Raw genomic sequence first — 13187 nt, 5'->3', positions numbered from 1 at the left:
ATAGTAGAATTTGCATATTGTTTATACAATAACCTTTTAAGTTACAACTTGTATTTAATATTTATTTAATTTTAAATAGTATTTGGCACGAGCAAATGATCAAGCAACATTTCTGTGGTGAATATACAAAGTCCTTCCCTGCAAAGCAGCAGAGAAAACAGACTAAAAACACACAATTAGTCCTGAAATGTCCCCACAAATAAGTCAAGATGTGACATTTCTCCATTTAAATCCTCCATCACTGTCTGAAGCTTCTTCCTCTTCCTCTACCTCTTCCTCTTCCTCTACCGACCCGATGTCAGGTTCTAAGTGGATTGTTGGCAGGACGGCGAGAAACACAAGAAGCCATCAGCTGAATTACCGCGGCGTCAGATAAAAGTGACTTGTGGGCAGGGACGTCAATAAATAACAATGACAAGGGCCGACCTGAAGCTATGGAGCCCAGCAGGGGTTTAATTAAAGGGTTACAAAGCCTGAACTGGTCCAGATCACTGAAACGACAAGACGTCAGAGTGACAGGCGGCTGTTTCTCACCGATGAGCTGGAGGAGCCAGTGAATTAAGCAGATAAGGAGGGAGGGGGGGGGGGGGTTCCTATTCTGCAAGTGTGAGCGCGGCATTAAAGGTGAAATAACTCAGCGCCGCCTCCGCCTCCTCACAGGCGGAGGAAGAAGAGCAACTGGTGTCACGAGTCATTTCGGCTGCAAAGGCCAAAAAGCTGCGTTTAAGCCGTTTAACCCAAAGTTTGGTTTTCTACTTGAACCTGTTGATCTATGTTCGTACTTGCTTTTGTTCTAAATGCTCTGACACCTGCAGAACATGGGGGGGGGGGGAGTTGTGTAGGAGGGAGAACCAATGAGCTGCAGGGATAATAATAATGAGGTTTGACTGTTGGCGAGGATAATAAAAACTTAAAGTTAGTAGCAAGAGAGAACACGCGTTAAACAGCAAGTTAGAGAGCTCGTTAGGTTATTTTACGAAGTGTACAATATGTTTTTTAATATATTATGACATACATATGTTGGCTGTATTGGGAAATACTGTAAATCTTATGACATAGAGACGTCCCAAACTGTTGCCTCTACATAACAATTAGCCTTTAAAACGTTTTCAACACGTTATAAGTCATGTTCAAGCCCTCAATGAAGATTTTTTTATTAAATGTGTTAATAAATGTGTAATTAAAACAAGCATTAAATAAAGAACAGTCATATAGTCTAGTTTACGTAAATAAAACACATGTAGGTTTTCAGTACAAAAGGTTTATATTAGCTGTAGCTTTCTGTTTTCTCCAGCGTCTCCGTCACCACGGTTTCTAACCTCCGTCAGCAGGCGTCACTTTAATGTGGAATAATCACCGGCCTCTCACTGTGTTTGATTGTGGCCTCGGCGGAGACGAAACCTCGATCTGACTTTGCAGCCGAGCGTGAAACTTCACTTCTGATTAGAGCGCCAGCAGAACTCATGACCTCTTTAGTGGCTCCTAATGAGGCTCTTAGACCGAGCCTAATGATTATTTTGAGGGCGAGCGGAGGAAATGTGAGAGCAGGGGGAAGGTGACGGCATCTTGTTCTACGCCGAGGCCTCCCACTCAGACAGGAGACGAGTCCTCAAGACCACGTGTCCTCGCGGAGACTTTTACTGCACTCAGCAATCAAATAAAACATCCACGCCTGCTCTGACACTCTGAAGTCAAGCTGAGAGGAGCCGGGTGGTGATTAGCACCAGAGCAGGTCACATTAAGAAAAGAAAACAGCCTCACTTGGATTCAAACCAATCACACCATGAAGATGTAGCACTAGTGAAACTTTGAGAGCAGCAAATTATCTCTTTTGAAGTAGAGATTAGAATTTGGGCTTCAACGGACGACTGGAGCCGATCCCAGCTGACATCGGACAGAAGGTCGGGTTCACTGACATAAAGAAACAACCGTCCAAGCTCAGACTCACAGTCGATTCAGAAACTCCATCGCTGCACTTTTCTGGACCAGGAGAGGAAGTACCTCTGTAAACCATGCACCCACACACACTACTGAGGGAAATCGATGGGGGTCAGCCCTATGTTCCCACAGACGTATGTTCCCACATTTCTAAGGAGTTTTTTTTCACTGACAATTTTGAAAATTAGGCCTTATGTTCCCACAGCCCTATGTTCCCACAGACCTATGTTCCCAGATTTATTTTGAAAAATTAGTCCCGATGTTCCCACAGCCCTATGTGCCCACATTTCTAGATTTTTCTGAAAATTAGTGTTAGGGTTTGGGTTAGCGGTGTTGAGCTCAAGAGAGTTTGGAAGCTAGCTAGCTCCTTCATATCGCCAGCTACGGAATGGTGAACCCTTAACTACCAGGCAGGGGTAGAAATGTGGGAACTGTAGGAACATAGGGCCTAATTTTGTAATGAATATTAGAAATGTGGGAACATTGGGCTGTGGGACATAGGGCTGTGGGAACATAGGCACGCTACCAATAGATGTTTGTAATAATGCTGGAAAGTCAAAGAAGAGTCAGTGTCCCGCAGGAAATGCATGTTCGTGTTATATGATTCTGCAAAGCCAATGTGTAGCATCGGTCCAGGAAGTCCTGTGTCCTTCAGGTGGTGAGAATGAAAATGAAGGCCACAGGACTCAGTGGTCGTCCCACGTGCTCGTTGAAATACAAAAGATAATCCTTCCTTTGGGTTTGCATGATAATTGTCGCATTTTTAAGATAATTTCGCCCTCCGTATTATCAATAAAAATAAAATGTACCTTTTTAAATTTCATCATTAGTAGTTTTAGACCATATTTTTGGAACATTTTACCTTTATCGACAAGGGAAATGTTGGAAGTTTTGGGCAAACGTAAAAAGAGGATGAAGACATGCAGCAAAGGATTATAGTTATAATTATAATAATCATTACAGTAGGATCTTACATCCCTGTTTACGCAGACTTGTAACAATGATGATTACGTGAATTTGGACCTTACGTTGTTTATGTAAAATTGCACGTGACATCTTTCCAGCAAATCCTCCTTGGAACAGCGTCAGAGGCAAGACAATGATTTCGAAGTGGAGCTCGAATTTACCCACTATCCCTAATCCTGGATTTGTTGGCAGTGTAAAATACTCTTTCATCAAGTCATTGTCAACGTGTTTAATTAAAGCATTTACGCATTTAGTTTTTCCTGTATATGATTCACATGTTATAATTTTCCCATCTGGCTCCATTGAGCCACATTCCTCTGGACTGTGGCTCTGCAGCATCTGTTGAAGCTTTAAAAAGACAAATGAACTCATTAACTCAAATTGGCCTTTTTTCTTACTTTGTGCATTTTTATTGTCCTTGAGTTGCATGTTTTTCTTTTCACCATCTTTCTGTTGCATATATTTATTGTTTACTGCTTTTTTTTATGGCGTTATTTTATTTACGTGAAGCTCTTTGTGACTTCGCTCTGGGAGAGAGGAGCTTTACTGAATGAACATATTTGCTTCTTGTGATGAGGGAGAGGATCATCCTGGCTTTGGCCCAAGTGAGAAAACACCTGAGACTCACTGATCGACACTTTGCATCTCACTCATGATGTGAAAACAACAATTGATGGTTCTCCATGATTTTGACACAGATTCATCACAGTATTTCGTTCTTTGCCAAATCTGAGATCCTCCCTTTGATCATAAAAACAGAATCGCTATTTAAATCTCCTTTAAACCTCACTTTATAGTTTTTTCCATTTTTGTTTGTTCACAGAATGAAGAACGTCTTCATCAGCGAGCGTTAGAACTCAGCGGGGGGGTATTCTCCCACACTGGACAGATGTTTTATTGCAGAATGATGACATCATCTTCACTAATCACCAACAATAACATCACTGTTGTTATCGTGAAGGCAACAAAGTAATTATCTGTTGGAAAATGAAAGCAACATTTCCATTTAGAGCCAATGAGGGTGAATCACGCCTCATGTAGTTATGTGTCCTTTACGTTTTTTAATGGTTCTATAGAGATTTTTTTTACCTCAGGCCGAACAACTCAGTTTGTGGACGAGGTTTTTTCAACAGGTTTCAACTGTCCTACTTGTGCTCTGAGTTTCTCCGGTTGTGCTCAAACTGTACAGATTTCCTGCGCCCAAGCTTGAGCTCTTCTGCAGGCACTCACTATGCTTCTGTGCACGTGAATTCTTCTCTTGGACTTTTTTCTGTTTTAATGACGAATGAAATTATTCCACCGCCATTGTGGGTGCGTTGTCTTTACTTCTTCAGGAGTTCAGTACGGGCAGTTCTTTTAACCGATTCATGCACTACTACAGTATATACAGGAATCTTAAAGAATATTTGAGCACAAGCAAACAGTTTGAGCACAAGCCTTTGAGTGCAAACGTAGGGGGAAAGCATTAGAAATCAATACAGATACACTCTCTTGAATGAAGCTAGGTGGAGCCTCATCGTCTTGCAGTTGTTTTTGTTATAAACACTCAGATCTCACAGGAAACATCGAATCATGTGTATCAGCCTCAGGGTGAAGAGGAGGATTCACAACAATCTGTTCTCTCCTTGTTGAGGAATCTCGCTCTGGACCAAATGTGTTGGACGGATTTTTATCACAGATGATATCAACATTTGGCAGATTCCGTCTCTAGCCGGAGTGATTAAAACGGGAGGAGCTGTGCAATAAAACAAACGCACAGCAGACAGACTGTTATTTTATTGGCCCATTCACACTTGTTGTGTGACAATTATTGTCCGACAGTTTCATTGCCGTCATCGGGCCCGGGGCTTCCTCGCGTTCTGAGCGGCTCATTGCACATTGTCATGGTATTAATCCCGACTCTATCTTTGCACCGTCACTAATTACTGCATTTTTATAAGATGCTGGGAAAACATGTGTCGTCTGCACACAGGAAACGGTCAGTAATGTATTCCAGTCAGATGTGGAGAGAGTGAGGATGTTATTAACATTGTGTTCTGTGAGTTGACAGCTCAATATTGTCTGGCTGTGCACACAGTGGGCAGAGTGGCGTGACCGACGATAACGGCAGATGCACAGCAGACATGACGACTGTTTCCGTCTGTCTGCAGAGACGGAGGAGTTCATTCAGAGGAGCAGAGACGGAGGAGTTCATTCAGAGGAGCAGAGATGGAGAGAAGCCTCGGCCTGTGACCGAGTGATGTGACAAGGACGTCACTGTGCATCTCTCATTTATTATTTGTTCAAACAACAGAGACAAATCAGTTTTATCTGGATTTTTTTTTTTCAGTGTGAAACCAACAAGTTTGCAGGAACGTCATCAGCTCTGCGGGCTCCCTTCAGCCGTCGCCATGACAACCGGAACATATAGAAAAGATTTGTACCGTTAGTCTTGTTCACAACAGTTCTCCAACTGAATGTCTTGTGTTCTTTGTGACTCGTGATGATAAATGAGCATTGCTCTGATCTATTCTCCTCAAAACTTCTGCGTCATTCGCTTTCAACTTTCTGTTCATTCATCCCATAGTGCCTCTAGAGAAATATTTCAAAGAAGATATATTCTGTTCATGCTCATATTTTAATTTGTGTTATAACACTCAGAAAAAAGGTTTACAGGCTCTAATGTTCAGTGAACACATCACTGTCCTCAGAATGTCCAATGCTGCAGCTCCTCTATTCAGCCTCTGTCTCAAACACATGATTATTTACCACAGACTTTTGGCTTTTAAACTCTGCAGAACATTTTACATCCACAGAAAATATATCTCCTTTAACATCCAAGAAATTGACATTGTTCCTGCCCTCTTCCTTAAAATGTTAAATTCCACTGTAGCCTACATCCACAGACTATCATCTGGATTCTGTTGATGTGCATGGTATTTAGAAACTAGTTTTTAAAACTAAAACCATCTCCATCCAGAATGGTCACATGCACTTGTCATGGACGTAAACAGGATGTAGATTGTCAACTCTGCAGTTGGTTGCTTAGTTACAGAAAATACTACAAACTAGGAACAACAATTGTGACAATTAAGAGCCGGAATTTATTTTCTTCACCAGTGGAGGTCGACTCGTGATTGACAACAACCAAACAGGAAGTGAATGTTGGTGACTGCACCGTCGTCTCCAAACGTGTCAGGTTTGCTCGACAGGTTTCAAAATACAGCAGGATTGGTGGCGTTGCTTAAATTCTCCATTTTAGGAAATTAAAAACTATAGAGTGGTGTGAATATCTGCTATAAACATCTTCATCCTTATTACACGTCTGTCAGACGTAGCTACACACAGAAACTTGATCTGTAGTCAGAGTAAAAGTTCTGCAGACACGGACGACGATCACAAATATTACATCCGAAGAACAAATGAGACGAGTGTGAAAAGCTTCTTCTGAAGAAAGGCAGTTGTGAATCAGGTAGAAGGATAATCACACAGCTTCAGCTCTCACTGAGACGCTTTGTGGAATAAACTCATTCACAGGATCTGTATTAGATTTTAATGAAAGGATTAAATTAACCTTGAGGCATCAAATTAAAGAATCCACTGTCTCTTATAAAACAAGCAGTGACTCATCTCGGGCTCCATCTTTCTCCATGTATGTGTGTATGTGTCTGTCTGTTTGTGTGTGTGTGTGTCTGTGTGTGTGTCTGTGTGATGTGATCGTACAGGCTGAGGAGCAGAGAGCTGTAGTGGCTCTTAAATAACACATCGTACGTTATGTCTCTTCGAGTGCGTCCATTTGCGACATCGAGCCAAAGGATCGCAGCCTCACGTTAAAAGCAATGTTCTCCCATGTGAAGCACATCATCGGGAAGTATTTACTGCAGGTCACTCGCTTAGTGCCGTTCTCATTGACGCACTGAAATATCCACACTGTGGTGCTCCCTGAATCATGAGGTTGATTTATTAGCTTTCTGTCTCACGAGAGATCGGAGTAAAACAGAATATGTGTGTCGCTGAAAACTCAAGACTGCAAAGAAAACTCCAACGAGGGAATGAAACAGCAGCCGGCAGGAAGCAGAACGGACCTTACTGCTCGTGTTTGTTCAGAATATTTTGGGAGAAGCGTTGATTGATTCCCTTAGGAGTGAGGAAGATAGATCATCAGGTTTAATGTTAATGAACATGGTACATACCTTACTGGCACCGGGCAGCAGGTGCAGCTTGACGTACGGGTCTGAGAGCCCATTGTGGTCCATCGGCTTGAGCCCCTGGTGGAGAAAGAGAGACAAGCATTTTATTTTTTTAAGGAATAAGAGAATATTAGGCAATAATTTGATAATTGGCTTAATGAGTTATCATCTGCAACAACTATTAACGTTCCATCCATAATTTATATGACTAAATTCTTTGAGGAGCTCATTCCAGCGAACATTGGGCAAGAGGTTGGGTGCAACACACAGAGACACTCACATTCAAACCCACAGGGAATTAAGAGTCAACAACTTTAAACAAAGAAAATTCAATCACAATCTGTCGAGTAAAAAGTGTTTATTTGTTGGGATGAACCTGATTCTCACATACACCCCGAGGTCGCTGGTTCAACTCCAGAAGGCTCTAATTAATGGCAGGTTCAGTATGAAGACTGTACGTAAAGATGAATGACACGACAATCTCCTGCAGCTCCACCTGGTGGCTGTCTGCAGTATCGGCCTCCTGCATGTTAGTGGACGGGACAACTTAAAACTTTGAATTAAAATTCAAAGTCCCCGTTTTTTCCCCTCAGAGGGGGTAATACGTTATCTCCATAACGTATTGTTTCTTAATGTGTATATTGTCTTATTGCATACATTGTTGTTTTGTTTTTATGTACAGTGCACCAACCACACCATGGCAATTTCCAATATATGCAAATATACGTGGCAATAAAAATAATTCTGATTCTGTCATTTTAGCTGGTTCTACTTTTTGCAGTACGTATCATTTAAATTAGTAATAACAGGGTGAAAAGTGTCATGACCTCACTGCTGCAGCTCTGATCACTGCTGCACAGACGGGCTTCGAACTACTTCATTAGAGCAAGATGGCAGCAGCCATATCTGAGATATTTTATTTCAGTACAACAGAAGGAAGCAGAGACGCGTCGTCCATCTTAATTTACAGCCTCTGGTTCAGTACAGCACAGAGTAACTCCTGCTTTAAAAAAGAGGTTTTTTTACATTTTAATATTCTTTATAAGAGCGAATCCACAAGGACACAATGTGCGAAGGTCACGCATACGATGAGCAAATCAAACGAACCGTGTGGGCGCTCGGCGAAACCTCCCAAAGAGATTTGGTGAGAAACGGCGAAGGAAGATTTGAGCCACTGACGCTGACGGCTTCAGAGCAAACAGGGAATTCAGCCTCAGTTTGAGTTTCATGAGAAAAAGTTCCAGTATCTTCTTATCTTCTTATTCATTCTGGACTCGATTAACTGGTTAGATCATGCAAATGTCATGAGAATCTGCTAATTTACAGAATAACACAAACATCCTCTCCTCCTTCTCCATCTCATGGATCCAGTCTCTGCTCAGGACGCCTCCAGGGAAACTTCCACAGGTGTTCCTCAGGGCTCCTTCAACCTGGAGCCTCAGGAAGCTCCAGGAGAAGCTGGGAAAGTTACTGGGGAAAAGGGATGTTTGGCTAAGTTTGCTTAACCAGCTGCACAAGCACCCTGGAGACGCAGCAGGAAATGGAGGGATGGATTGAATACTTCTTTAAAATCCCACAACTCAAAGTTTGTAAAGTTCTGTCTTTCTTTCCTTTCCTCCTCCGTCTTTATTAACAGAACTAAATAACACAATGAATATCAGACACTTCGACGGGAGATGAGTGTGAGTCAGTGGGCGAAGAGTGTAGAAGAAGAATATGAAAGGGGGACGTGATGAAAAGGTAGGAGGCTTAAAAAGAAACGTGAGGAATATGTAAATGTTTTTTCAACAACCACAATAAAATATTTTCTCCGCAGTCTTTTAATAATCCGACAGAAAAACAGACACGTTTCCTGAATGGGATGTTGATCTTCGTGTCTGAACTGATCTGAGCCTCGGCTGATTTCACCTCGTGTGACCGGGGGAAAATATTCAGTCTTTATTCTCAACGGTTTTGCTTCTGGAATAAATACAATCTTTAACTTATTAACTACTATTTACTCATCTTACTATTTTTCTAAAGAGAGTAACACACAGTTAAATTAGACATCCTACAAAACAAACCAGAGTCAGCACATTACACAGCGTGAATGATTATGAGGCTTAAAAACCTTCATGGATTTCTGATCTTTCAATACACAGATTTAATTTCTAATCTGCCACAATAATGCGATTCAACATCACAGAAAAAAGCCATTACTCGGGAAGTGAAAATCCTGTGCTATCAGCCTCAGGCCATTATTTTAATTGTTCCGTCTTCAGCCTCTTTTTTTATTTATTTTTTCTTCCTTTAATGGATCAAAAAGAGGAAAACAAAACCAATATGAAGTCTGCTCGAGCGCAATTATCAGGCTTAATAGAAGAGCTCGGCTCAAAGCCCAGCACTCAGCAGGAATTACTGGCAGCGAAATGACACACTCAGGCTGTGTCGCTAACAAGAAGACGGGGATGCTTCAGATCCCGTCTGCACACACACACAACACAACACACACACAACACACATACTTTTCTTCAAATAGTCCAAAATCCTGCTGTTTTCACTGGTTCAGGAAAACGTGACAGATTCTGCCTTCGCTGCTTCGGCCTCCTCTTCGTTTTAAGGCTTCGGAGATAAACTCGTCGTTTAATATCGCAGTCGACTTTGCCCGATATTTGTTGTAAGCATAATTGTTCACACACTTCCACTAGAGGGCGCTCTAAATGGTAATGGTAAATGGATTTGTATTTATATAGCGCTTTTCTAGTCTGATGAAGACCACTCAAAGCGCTTTACAGTACAGTTTCACATTCACCCATTCATACACACATTCATACAGTGCATCTACTTGCAGCACTTTGTTATTCTATGGGGGGCTATTGAGGGTTCAGCATCTTGCCCAAGGACACTTCGGCATGCAGATGGTTCAGACTGGGGATCGAACCGCCGACCTTCAGGTTGGAGGACAACCACTCTACCCCTCAGCCACAGCCGCCCTACAGAACTCTGACTTAGTAGAACTTCTAGGTTCACATGAGGCAGCCATGATACAGACATATACCCCTAATTCAAACTATTTGCACAACCACGTCCCAAGTACATCCATGATTTTCTGACCTACATCTGTCACTGCCTTCTTAAAACATGCTTTCAGCTCTGTGTGAATTTTATTGACTTATATTTATTTAATTCTTATTGTTCAGAAAGGTGCAATAAAACTACACCTGATCACTATTATCATTTCTCGAGCTGCCCCTGATAAACGTGTCCACAAAGAAATGATTTGACTGAATGATACTTTCTCTGCTGCAGCTCACCGGTTAATGACCTGGTTTAAAAGAGAAAAAGTTCAGTGACTTGAGATAAAACATGATTATTTAAAATCACGACCTTCCTGTGACCTTAATCAAGGTGTTTTGTTGCCTCGGCCTCACTTCAGTGGGGGGGGATGTGACCCCTGAGGTCCGAGGTCACAGTCCTGTGCTTTGTTCACCCACCATTCATTCATTATCACCAAACTGCCAAATGCAGGGGAAATGTTTCAAAGTCTTTAATCATCATTACATTTGCATTTAGATTTTGCCAAAGGCTTTTCATTTCTCATTCTGTGCGTCTTCAGAGAACAAGTGGAGGAAAAGAACGAGTTCTCACAAGAGACGTGTCTGTCAAGTTTTGTGCTGATGGCAAAGTTGAGAGAAGCCGGTGGTTTGAAATGAGATTTTACATTTAAAATGAACGTCCTCGTCGTCCAGACATTAAATCGTCGGAGGCGAAGACGACAACCAATCCTTTCCAAAAGGATGTTCAGGGTGAGGAATGAGAGAGGAAACATTTTTACCTGATTCCAAGTCACTGAACCGTCAAACATATTTAGATTTCAGTCTAATTTCCTGGTATTTTGAGATCAGGTTCGTGCTTCCTGCACATTCATGGGTCCTGGTCTCAAACTTGAGCTTGTATAAACTTATAACTTTCTTTTTCTTTTTTATCTTGGGTGATTTACAGATTAAAAAATGGCACGACTTCTGAAGAAAAGTTGTTTTTTAATCTTTTATATTAAAGTCAGCGAACCGTCAAACTAATTGGAAGCTGCTGTTTTAAGGTACAATCTTGCATAATTGTTAATTTGAGTCAAAGTTAGATGCCTGGAGACGTGTTGTGGCCTCGCTGCTTCACTGACACACACCACGCTCACCAGCGAATATCCAAACAAACCAGCGAAGCCGAGGGAATCTGCTGTCTGCAGCTCGGGGGTGAAAATCAGGTTTTAAAGCACTGACTGAATTCCCTCTGGAAACCCTGCGATCTCTACAGGAGCAGCCAGCCTGTCCTTATCAATCTAGTTTCTTATATCCTCTTCCCCTGTAGGTGGAGCCGCCCGGTGAAGGAAACACGTGAAACATCCATCTGTATATAACATGTTTGATCTTTTTTCCACGAGTAAACACAAACCATGAGACTGTCGATCCGCCCCTGACTCTGACTTCCACCACACACTCAGGTCTGGGTGTTGAAACGTTAGGTCCTTGTTTTCCACACACGGTTATGGAGCTGGCACCATGAGAGCTGATTGGAGAGGTGAATGTGCCGTCTTCATCTTCCCCTATTGTTGCCGTCGGCGACCACCTGAGCTGAGATTTAAGCGGAGGCCCATTATGCGGGGGTTAGATTGGGATGAGCACACAGCTGTGTCACGCAGCTGATTGCGCGCGCTGCCTGTGAATACTCGCTTGATCATAATTACCGAGGGTTGGAGAAAGAATGACCACGGCGAAAGGCAGATGGGGAACATGCATCACACTCGCTCCAGGCAGCTCGGCTGGATAACGGCTGTGAAATGAAGTCGAGCTCCCTTTTGTTTTGGGGGGGGAATTATCGTCTTCCTCTTTAACGTCCCTCGGAGGAAGTGAGGCTGGTGCTGGGGGGGACGTCGGGTCGCGTGTGTCACAAATACACCCTCCTATTAATGTTTTCACTTGTCATATTTTCAATTACTAATTCCTGTGTCATTTCAGAGTTCGGCCACTCCCCTCCTGCTCTGCACTTCCGCACCGGCTCCACCCACATACACACCTGCCTTCTATCCACTCATTAGCTCCTCCCTGTATATCTGCCTGCTAGTTTCCTTTGCCCTCTGCCAGATCGTGTAGTAGAAAATTAACTAAGCAAGGTTGAAAAAGTATTTTGTATTTGGAACAGTAAGTGTTTGAAGCTTCTCAACAGACTTTTATGACTTGTATTTACATACAACAGATGTTTGATGACTTGAGCTGTTTTCTGGTGGGAACTGTTTATGACGTCAATACAGTGAGACCTTTTGCGACTTAATTACCCATCAAAGGAAGGAGTGTATCTCTTCTTATCACCTTAGGAAACACATGTGAATCAGCTGTTGTGTTTAGATTCCTCTCCTTCCTCCACCTATGGGAACCTGTCTGGATGGGTTCAAAGAGACAGCCCTCAGCCCTCCTATATAAGACCCTTGTATTTGACTGTTCTTCATCTTCACTCTGAGACCCTTGTGGTTTCCCTGTGTTGATCCTTTCTGCAGAAAGCCCCTTATTAAATACACGTAGATAACTTTGTTGTTTCCAGCCTCTTGTATCTCCAGATTTCCATCACAATCGTTAGTGTTTAGTACCTTACTTTCCAGCGTTTACCCTCCTTACTTATCGCCTGCCTGACCTCCTTGTGATCTACCTGCCTGTTCTCTGGACTTCTCTCTCTCGCCTACTCCCTGTCGGACATTGTTTGCTTTGGACTGACCACCTGGCTCCTGACCTCGGTTCTGTTTCCTGGATTCCCCTTCCCCACCTACTCCCTTTTGGTTCTGTTTGCTTCGGACTGTCTGCCTGGATCCTGACCTCTGCTTCGTAATAAACCAAGAACTTTGCTTAATCCAAGTCTGCTTCTGTGACGTGCATTTGGGTCCACGCCTGCCACTTCTGCCAGCCCTGACAGCGTGGGGTCGGAGCTGCAGTCGCAATATGAATGGTGCGATGAAGAAATATAAATAAAATCACGTTTAAATCCTGCAAACGTGCACCTTCGTAAAGTTCATGTGGGACCACATCACAGAAACTCAGCTTGAATCTAAACTCCTATGAAGTTCTGCGTTTTGCGAGCTCGCTCCACAGA

At 42.6% G+C, this 13187-nt stretch overlaps 1 protein-coding gene across 2 annotated transcripts in view; it reads right to left on the bottom strand.

The window, feature by feature from the left end:
• doc2b (double C2-like domains, beta) overlaps nt 1–13187 on the bottom strand; it is a 118671-nt gene that overhangs the window by 25141 nt on the left and 80343 nt on the right. For both annotated transcript variants that reach the window (XM_061086445.1, XM_061086444.1), the window contains exon 3: nt 7077–7151. In XM_061086445.1, the coding sequence (XP_060942428.1) occupies nt 7077–7151 (75 nt within the window). The remainder of the gene's footprint in view (nt 1–7076; nt 7152–13187) is intronic.

This window comes from Limanda limanda, chromosome 14 (genome assembly GCF_963576545.1).
Source record: "Limanda limanda chromosome 14, fLimLim1.1, whole genome shotgun sequence".
Lineage (NCBI taxonomy): Eukaryota > Metazoa > Chordata > Actinopteri > Pleuronectiformes > Pleuronectidae > Limanda > Limanda limanda.
Note: the sequence above shows the minus strand (reverse complement) of the source record. Positions and strands in the feature narration are given on the sequence as shown.